Below are 10899 nucleotides of genomic sequence, written 5' to 3' on the forward strand. Positions count from 1 at the left end.
TATGGGATACACGTGAATATGTGATGGTGGATTATAACATTGTGAGATATTAAATTATGGACATGAGATATGATTGTGAATAAGTGTGTGATTAATACTTGATGTGACAATATTTGTGTTGTTAGTTGTGAATTATACAATGACTTGATTGGTGTTTATCTTGAGAAAAGTGTTTGTGTGTCAGGTGTTAAAATAAAGTGTAGGGTTCCAAGTTAGGAACCTGAGGTGTTAAATTGTAGCAAAGGTGTTAAACGTGTTTGAAAATAAATGTGAGGTCGTGGGTATTGTATAATTCATTAGCAGTGTCTACGTGCAAAAGTTATTTTAGGGGTTGGACCTGAATCAGGAAGGTGGGACCTTAACGGATTCTTCGGAGTCTAGGCATTGGGGGTAAATACACTTGATTTGAGTGCTTCTTTAAGTTTATGTTGATTCCATATGGTTGAAGCATTCTCGTAAAACAGAGTTACCCTAACTAGTTACCTTATGATTTTACTTAGTGATAGTGACATGACATACTCATTGTGTGGTGTGTCTTGTTATCTACTCCTAAGCACCCTAGTGTTGTTTTTCACTAACATGGTATCACGTTGCATATAGACTCTTGTTGTGTGATATGTATTATATATAATACATATTTATATAATATTTAACAACATAACAAATTCTAATTTTCATATGAATTCCTTAATTGCTATATATGTAATTGATTTCCCAAGTGAATGATATAAATACATATAGCATAACTTGCACTTTACATGAAGTTCATGTTTAATTTTTTGTTTGACGATTTCAAATGTATGTTCACACTGTTTAAAGTGGTAAATAGAAAAGTAACTATACTACTAAATTGAAAAACAAAAAGAAATAAATGTTTTATCAGGCACACCCAAAGTCACTCGCCCCACCCTAAACACAGACCAAAGGACTCCCCACATTGTTGAAATTAAGCATCACTAATGTACAGGGTCAAACTAAAGGTACTTTAGAATGGGTTCCTATTAAGTGAAAAGACATTTATGTCTTAAAGACAAATTATAACTCCTAATTATTTTGATTAGATATAAATAAATACAAACGATAAAAGATATGATTAATGTGCTATATATCAGATCATGATTTGTATCTCAATGTCTAAAGTTTTAGAAGTTATATCTCATAAACACGATCTTGCATAGAGTGTTGTATTTAAGATCTTCATTTAATACTTTGCATCTAAGATTCTATTTTGTAGAAACATTCTCCTAAGATTTGTCGAAATCTTATGAAAAATAAATGAAGTCCAAGATCTAAAAGTGTTGATCTTCCTCAAAAGGTGTCCTCTGTTGTGCAAATATGCTCTAATGATAGAAGTGACTTTCTGTTGAAGTGTTTGTCACGCTAACGTATTAGCATAGACTCTTTGTATGAAGAAGGGATGTGCATTTAATGCAAGCATTAATTGCCCCCAACTGCCAGAATTCATCAAATAGAGGTCTTGAGTGAAGAATTAATCCATTGAGAAAGGCATGAGACACTTGAAGATAAAAGCTATAAATAAAAGAAGCTTTGGAGAACAAGACATGAACCAATTCTACGAGAAATATTCTTTCACTCTTTCTTGTGTAAAGTTTTCTGTAAATCTTTGTATAGATAAAAAGCTCTCAAAACACTTTATATATCTTGAGAAAAAAGACTAAAGTGTTGAGTGTGATATTTGTTTGTAAGACAATAATATTTTAGTCATTGAGCCATCTTAATCAAATCTCAATGCATTTTTTTATTTCCTCAATATCTTTTTCTGTCGTTTTTTTATGGTTTGTTTGAATTAAAAAAAAATAAGTGTTTTTTAACAAGTAAATATGATTTGTTTTCAAAATAAGCATAAAATGATTTTTTAAAAACAGAAACAATTAAGACAAGCACACTAAAAAAACATAAACGACTTATTTTATTAAAATAATTTTTTTTCAATAAATAAATTTAAATAAATTCACTCATCACCTAACAAGAAAGGAGGATTTCCAACGAGTTGCTGGAGCAGTGGCCAGAGATCCCAAATAGAAGATGAAGGAGTTTCTTAGGTTTTGGGGATTAATTTTAGAGTTAGGAATTTTTTAGGTTAAATAGAAAATCTCGTGTTCTTATTTTGATTTAAATGATTCTGACGGTTTAAAATGACTATAAACCACATTTGAAAAATTAAATTAAGAATTTGAAAGTTCTCATTTGGCACATGCTAGTGGCATCTGAAAAAGAAATTGAAAAGAGTATTTTTTTTTTTTTTAAGTTTGAGAGATAAAAAAAATTAAATTTAAAGGACTAAAAACATATGAATCATATTTGAGGGACTAAAAATATATTTAAAAATTTAATTTCATTACTCTTTTATAGGTAAAAGAGCAAAAATCTTTTTCCAATAACTAATTTTATTTGCATGAAGAATTATTAATAAGAATCGCACAATTCCTCCAAAGATTCGAGACATTCCTTGACCATAAAAATGTAGCATCACCTCCTAAACTTTTACTAACAATATAAAATTGAATGAAATAATAATAAATAAATAAAACCACCATCCAAAAGATGTATACAAGTAGGCCAAAACTCCCTCATTATTTGATCATTTTTTATTCATGTGAAAATCAAACTCATGTCCTTATCTATAAGTCTAATATGTGTTATCGATTAAATTATATTGAATTAACACACATATTTTAGAACTTAAATTTAAGAACAATAATTAAATTATAAAATTTCATACCAATATATCCATACATTCGGCTTCACTATTTTCAATCTTCGATCATGTTGCTACCTTAAGACCCGTGAAATAAGCCTAAGCCATCACTATCGTTAAGAAGATTTTGGACTTCATATTCTCAAACCCATTTGTATCAAACACCAAGCATAAGCCCAGCCGTAACTTACCAGCTTTAAAAATTGACTTTAAATGAGTATAAAAACAAACGCTACAGAGAAAGACTTTATATAAAGTTTCTTATGAAATAATAAAAAAATTATATAAATTTTTTTATCTTATTTTAGTAATTTAATTTATATTGATATATTATTATCATAAAGATTTTTACACTAACATCCTATTAAATATGACTTTAAAATAACTATTATAAAAACTAATGATTTTTAATTATACATGACATGAAAGTATAAAAAAATAAAAAATTATTGCATCATGTACATTCCAATTAAAATATTTCTTAGAGAAATTTTGCTCTTTTACTCTTTTCTTATAAGTTTCAAATAAAATTCATGTCAAATCCTTATGTGATGAGAGTTCATTGATTAAGAACTTAATCAATCTTTTTATCCAAGCAACCATTGGAAAAAATAAATCATAGACCATAAATTAGAAGATGAATTAACTTCACAGGAAAATCACAAACAACCATTAAGACACTTTTTTTCAAGTACCAATCCCCTTTAGTTCCCATGACACAAGACTACATAGGAGGAGAGGTAACAAACTGCCTAGGAACACTGAATATGTCCTTCCCAGCAAAAGGAGTGGTCCACTCTCTCAATCCACCAGATGATGAAGTTTCCCTAGCCATTTGCAATCCACTCACGCATTGACTGCCCCTCCTATCTCCATAACTGTTTCTCAACACTGAAGAGATCCCTAGCCTCAGTCCACCTGACACGGAAGAAGATGGCGCATTCAAACTCCAATCTATGCTGGTGTAGTCAAATTCCGGCATGAAGCCCCCAGCGTTCCAATCCATGTGTGAATATGAGCTGAATGTTCTGGCTGCATTCTGATGACCAGAAAATAGTCCAAGGGAAGTTGGCACCGTGAGCGAAGGTGAAGGCGTGCTTGTGCTCCATGAACCTTGATGCCAAGGAGGAATTGTAGGTGGAGGGGATGATGATGCACCCATTGGCTTGCAATAACCACCCACTCCAGCAGATGAGTAGTCTGCTGGTCCAAGGAAATGAGAATATTCTTTATAAGGAGTTTGACCAAATTGCTCCAAATGATTTGGACTCACACTTCTTATGCTTTGAGTTTGTAGTAACTTCCCATTTGGCCTCACATTGTCAGCACCTGGAATACTATTTACATGCCAACCTGCTGCTCCTGAAGGAAAGGAATTTAAAGACATCATAGAGTTCTGTTTGGCATTTGTGAATTGTGGATGTTGCATCATTACCGGCTCCCTTCCTGGTCCTTGTTGAATCATTCTTCCTTCGTTTGTATGGGCAATAGACCGACCGCCCTCCATTTTAGCAAATGGAGACATTGCTTGCATGGATGGTGCCATGCCGAACATAGCAGATGGGATTGACCCTGGAACACCACTCCATCTTTTCTCAGTCGTTATGTTTGGATGATTCAATTGCAGAGAATGTACATTCCCGGTTTCAACATCCAGGAACATGGAATCAGAACCACCTACCTTGTTGTAATGGTTGAAGTCACTTTCATTCCCTCTGTACTGCATTGAAACCGATGCTGCTGGTAATCCTTGTGATCTCACCAGACTATTATTATTTTGAGCAGAATCTTCTGACTTCAATTGGGTCGTAGGAGATTCCTGCTTCTGTGTTTTTAAGGTATTTTCTGCCTTTTGAAGATCACCTTCACAAGCAACAACTACTCTCTCAACCTCTTGCTTTGAACAATTGTACTTCACCTCCAAGGCAGATATCTGAGCAAGCTCATCACTTATGTCAATTTTCATATCACCCTCACTTACAAGGCTAGTAGTATCCTTGGGTTGTGAATATTCTTCACTCCCTTCAAATAGCCAGGATACCGATTGCTCTAATTTGCCATCATTTAACATTAAGGCCAACGTCGCTCGCTCGGAAGAGAACCCCATTGCCACTAACTGCTGCGCAAGTGATTCTAGCTTTCTCGACATTAGGTACCCGCAACAACGGTCATGCAACTCTTGCGCTCTCCTTTCCCTCTGCCTCTGGTGCTTCCTCTCATTCTTCAAGCGGATCTTCTCCCTTCTATCATTATCACAACCAGGTATACTATCTGGCCGAGTAGAAGAGCTTGTTGCCGTAACCTTCTCTTTAGACTCTTCTGATTCACCAGAGCAGCTACCACTGTTAGAAACCGAGTCACACTCAGACACCGTTCCTTGAGGACTACTAGAATGCTCATCAGCATCATCTAGTTTTGGGAATTGACTGTTGTCATGAACTAGAGTAGAAGAAGCAACCAATGAGGTTTCTGGAGTTTGAAAGGTTGCCGACATGGGATTGCGTGCACTAGCAGGAGTGCCACTCCCATGAGTTGGAGACTTGGAAGTCTTTGGAGAAGTCTTATGTTGTTCCTGACCAGCCCTTGCAGGGGCCTTTTCCTGGGACTTGGATTTTGATTTCACTGATGGGGACATTCTATTGGTTGCTGTACTTGTTCTGCATATATATAGACAAAAAATTAAATAGAATCAGACTTCATTTTATATGTACAAAAACAGTCAAACACTACAATTACAACTGAATTATGTAGGAAATTTTTCAATAATTCAATAGGCCAATGTCTTAACCAGATCAAAGCAGCTTGTAGCCTAATGATAAATGACTATGTTAATTAACCATGAATTAAATCAAAATTGCTAAATACAGTTCCTATATCAGCATGTATCCAAAAAGTTTACAATATAAGATTCAACTCAACTATAACCCCAATGTAATAATCATTGTAATTTAACACAGTTGGGGTGTCTAATATTGGTTGCACCAAGTTAACAAGCAAAATTTTCCAAAATTAATGTTTAAATAAAAAAAAGTAACTCGATGAAATTGCATCCCATTTCATCTCCAAACTAAATGAATGAATGAAAAATCATCTGTCATGGGCCTGGCCACCATGTAAAATTGCGGAGTGTCGAATGGACATCATATAGCAGAACTTCCTACGGAAAAACCTTTTTGAAACCACAAAAAATCATTTTATTTTTTTATAATTGAGATAAATGGAATTAAATATGAATATACACGTTTAAGAAAACTGAAAAACCTTTGAGAGCCAAAAGGATGGGAATTGAACACCATGAGAAATATAAAATATATAAGATCACTAATAAAAACTAATCCACGGATAGACCGCAGCTAACAAAGAATCCCAGAATTAAGGTCAGAATCGATTTCTATTTGTCCAAGGAAACTTGCCGGCAATAAATAAATAGGTAAATAAAAACGTGTTCTTGAGACACCAATTTCACCAGTTTGATTAAAATTATGCCAACCATTAATCAAATCCAATCATTTTTTTTTTATCAGCAATCAATTAGGAAAATAAACAGAAATTTTGAGCACAAGATTTTTAAATAACTTAAAACCTCTAGCAAACATCAAAATCAGGTAGGGTGAACCATCTTCCTTTCCACCCCAGAAAAATCAAACATCACTACCATAATTGGAAAACATTTCACTATAAAAAAAAAAAAAACTGGAAAACATTTCACAGAAGAAATTGCTCCAAACCCACCAAGATAGCATCCTAAAGATCCAAACTTTACCTCCACCCATCAAACAAAACATCCAAAACAACAGAAATTCAGATCATAGACTAAAAACCAGAAAAATAAAAAATAAAAAATCCAATTCAAAATGAAATTCCCAGAAATCAAAGAACAATCCACATCCAAGGGTGGTTGAAGAAAAGGAATGGATCAAAGAAAACTGACCTATGAACCACACAACAGAGCCTCTGAAGATGATTGGCGATTCTGTGTTAGTTTGTTTCTCCTCCTTATTCTTTCTCTCCCTTTTTTCTGTTTTTTGATTTTGCTGTGTATTCTAATAATATAAAGTTGTTTCCTCCTTTTTCTTCTTGCAACAAAATTTAGTTATGATTTTTTCATATTTTTTTGTTTGTTTTTGAATTATCCACGCCTCTGTCCTTGTGTCTGAGGAAAAATAACATATAATATTAAGTACGATGTTTAGGATCCCATTCTTTTTCCTTATTAAAAAGGAAAATTACTAAAACAATAAATAATATTTTCACTTTACAGTATTATTTAATTGCAAACTATCAGTAAGTTTATTAACTTTTATCAAAAGTAAACATTCTATGTATTGACATTTAATTATAATAATTAATTACATTATTATATGTAATAAATTTATTAAAATTTTATTAACTTTTATATATAATAATTATTTTAAAAATTATATCAATAATTATTTTAATTGATTGAAAACTTTTGGTAAAATAAAAACAAAAGCACTGTCCCTTTCATTAGAAAAGACAGGGACAAACAAGTATTTTTCAATGTTTTGGATCTGACGAACTTGACTTACGTTTAACGTCATCAAAATTTTCTATTTTGATTATGTTCCGCTTTCCAATGACACCCTTACCTTAACTATCACTTTCATGTCGGTTTTCAACAAGAAACCACTAATGTGTGTGTGTTTGTATAATATAGCAATGGGTATAATTGGTAAGGTAGTATATTATAAGTGTGAAACTATATTAATTTAATTGCTAAATTAATTATATAAAATTAACTAATATGTCATCATATTTAAAGTACGATATGATATTTAAAAGTTAAGTGAATTTATAGTATTATAAAATTACTCATTAGAATTTAAATTTGTATAAATAATAATTGGAATAATACTACATGAGTCGCTGGTTTGAAAGATAATATTTAACTTCTATGAGAAATTATTAAAGTTTTATTTTATCTAATTTAACACCTAAAGTAAATTAATCCTATTTAATCTTGTTTATGTGCGAGAGAAAAATGTTGTTTAAATAACATTTTTTTAAAATCTTTTTAGAGTTTGTCACACCCCTTCAATACAATCGGAAGCTTGATGGTGAAATATTATGTTGACAAGGATTGAATTTCTTGCTTATACATATTAAAATACTGTGTTTGGAGAGATAAAACCGACTTTAATAATCTTTATGTCATGGAGAATTAATCTCATTGCTTTTAGTTATGACTATGAGAACACTTTATTTCCAAGAAAGAAAGAAAAAAGCAATATATAATTATACCAATTAATTATAGATTTCCTTAAGAACTGTGTATATGTATTACTTTATGAAGCATGAATATTTCAGTCCTTTATCGTGTCTAGGTGTTCGACACGCACTTGCACCTGACACTGATAGGACGCCCGTACGACAGGTGTCCATGTTCGGAAATTATCCAAAAGGGGGCATTTTTGCAAACTTATTCCCCAAATAAGGTTGTTTTAAAAGTAATTTCACAATGGTATTGTTTTCTACGTAAATGGCATGCAAAAATCATGCAAACCGCCAGCCCCATTGGTGCGTTCGCTGTGACTGTGACACGTGGCATGCAAACCGCCAATCCCATTGGTGCGTTCGTTGCGGCTGTGGCACGTGACATGTCACCACTGCCACTGGCGACACAGCCAGTGGTTGTCAACCCACTGGTTTGACTGGCGACTTGAAGGCAGCAGTCACAGGCGCACAGGGGTAGGGGTGCAGGGAGTTGGGAGCTGCAGCCTTTGACTTGGGCTTCGAGGATATCGTTGTCCCTGCTGGCAATTTAAGCTTGGTGGATTATAAAATCCCCTTCAATAGAGTGAAAGTGAGTTTTGAGCTTTTGACAGAGAAAACCTTGTGGCGAGAACGAGAGCTTCATCTCTTTTTCCTTCGTGTTCTTCCATTTTCTCAAAACCTTAGTAAGTTATTTATTTAATATTTTGTGTCTTTTATTTATTTAGATGTTTCTCTTAAATTAATTTTGTATAGTTTAGTTTTAGTTCTTATGTATAATGACATAGTTTTAGAAACGGTAAGTTATTAATTTTGTATAGTTTAGTTTTAGTTCTTAATATTACGTTAGTTTTAGTTTTAGTTATTGTAAGTTATTATTATGTTAATTAGTTAGAATGTTAATATTATTTAGTTAGAATGTTAATATTAATTAGTTTTAGTTATTGTATAATTTAGGTTTAGTTTAAATTTTATATATTACGTTAGTTTTAGTTATTGTAAGTTATTAGAATGTTAATATTATTTAGTTAGAATGTTAATATTAATTAGTTTTAGTTATTGTATAGTTTAGGTTTAGTTTAAACTTTATATATTACGTTAGTTTTAGTTATTGTAAGTTATTAGTATATTAATTAGTTAGAAGGTTAATATTATTTAGTTTACTTATTTTAAGTTTTTACTGAAATATATGATACGTTATTATGGGTATCGTACTTATTTTTAGTTAGAATGTTTGTATGGTACTTATTTAGTTTGTATGGTATTATTGATGTTATATATATTGTTTAAATTTTTGTTTTCATAGTAATTTTTTGATTTATTTTAATTTATTTGTAAAATATATGTTATTTAATTAAAATTTTGTTAATTGAAAAAAAATTGGAAATTTATTTAAATTTATGTATGTATTTTAAATTTAAATTTTGTTATTTGTAGAGTATTTTAATTTATTGCATGTATTTTAATTTATTTGGAGAGTATATTTAAATTCTATTATTTGTATCATATGTTTTGTTATTCAAATACATGTATTCTGTTATTTATTCAGATTTTAATTATTTGGTATGTATATTTAATTAATTTTTTGTAATGTATAAATTTTTTTGTCAATTTATTGTATTATATTTTATTTTGTAGTATTAATGGTATCTTTCTCGCCATGTTCATCAAATATACAAATTAAGTCTACCCCAATTGATGATGACGTATAATTATGAATACATGCTAAGTATGTTTCAGAACATGTTTGGAATGGGAAAGAAGACCGGAAATTACATCACACGAGCTATCCCCACGTATCAAGGGGGAGAAGAAATACCAGAGGAAATTATTCCTCTACTTTGGCATAATGAAGATGAGATACCTAAAAATAAATGCGGCATTAATTACTGCCTTGATTGAAAGATGGAGGCCCGAAACACATACGTTTCACATGAGATACGGAGAGTGCATGATTACTCTTTAAGATGTCTGTGTATTATTAGGTCTCCGTGTTGATGGAGTACCATTAATTGGTTTAACAAATCTTGATTGTGCTGATTTATGTGAAGAATTGTTAGGAATTAGACCACAGGAAGGTGAACTTCAAGGCAGTGTGGTTAAATTAAGTTGGTTGGCTCAGCACTTTTTACAATTAAATAACTGTGACGGTGACGTATAGATTCATAGGAGGTGTCTTATTTGTTGATAAAAGCAGTAGCAAAGTTTCCCTAAGGTACCTGCAATTTTTACGTGACTTTGGACAGTGCAACACGTATGCACGGGGAACGATGATATCATAGTTGTAGGTGGTGCGACGTGGAAATCATCATAGTGGCAATAATGATCGCATAGTTTTTCATCGCAAATTGGATATCATGAAACGACATGAGGTAAGAAGATTGTAATGTATTGGTTAAATAATAAATAATATGCCATGTTTAGTGAAAATTAACAAATGTGTTGTTGTATGCAGTCTCTGTGGGAGTCTTACACAACAACTGTTACGTCAGCGCTGCCTCCAATTTGTTTGGTTGAAAGTGTAGCATGGTGTGCGGTGGTGCCACTCATTTGTTTCCATGTTGTTGAGTGGCACCAACCCGATAGAGTTTTGCGATAATTTAAAATGCAACAACCTATTCCCAAGTGTCCTTCGCAACCACCGGATATCCATGAGATAACGTTGAAAGGCAAACAAGATAAAAATTGGGGACAACTGTTCGCCCTAATGATCAGTCAATGGAACAATCTAGCTGAGTTTATGGTCGACGTTTATCCTCGACAAGAGGGCCTATTGAGTTTTAACTCCGACTACATGGTCTGGTATAGGCAAAAAACAAAAATGTATTGAGCATGTAGGTTACAGGTAGGCCTATTGAGTTTTATCCTCGACAAGAGAGCATACTGAGTTTTAAAGGGAAAATAAACCATGAACGAAGTTAGTATTATAAATAATTAATCTTAACAAT

General features: G+C 32.3%; 1 protein-coding gene across 1 annotated transcript; it reads right to left on the bottom strand.

Moving 5' to 3' along the window:
* Window positions 1-3237: 3237 nt before the first annotated feature.
* Window positions 3238-6833, bottom strand: LOC114374389. The gene is made up of 2 exons (XM_028332033.1): window positions 6651-6833; window positions 3238-5376 (listed from the first exon to the last, which is right to left on the bottom strand). Exon 2 carries the CDS (start codon window positions 5352-5354, stop codon window positions 3444-3446), a length of 1911 nt encoding a protein of 636 aa, XP_028187834.1. The 5' UTR covers window positions 5355-5376; window positions 6651-6833; the 3' UTR covers window positions 3238-3443.
* Between the last annotated feature and the right edge of the window lie 4066 nt (window positions 6834-10899).

The sequence above is a fragment of the Glycine soja genome, chromosome 11 (assembly GCF_004193775.1).
Source record: "Glycine soja cultivar W05 chromosome 11, ASM419377v2, whole genome shotgun sequence".
Lineage (NCBI taxonomy): Eukaryota > Viridiplantae > Streptophyta > Magnoliopsida > Fabales > Fabaceae > Glycine > Glycine soja.

Excerpts from the sequence above, each read along its gene's own strand:
- LOC114374389 (XM_028332033.1), bottom strand. The coding sequence starts at position 5,354 with ATGTCCCCATCAGTGAAATCAAAATCCAAGTCCCAGGAAAAGGCCCCT.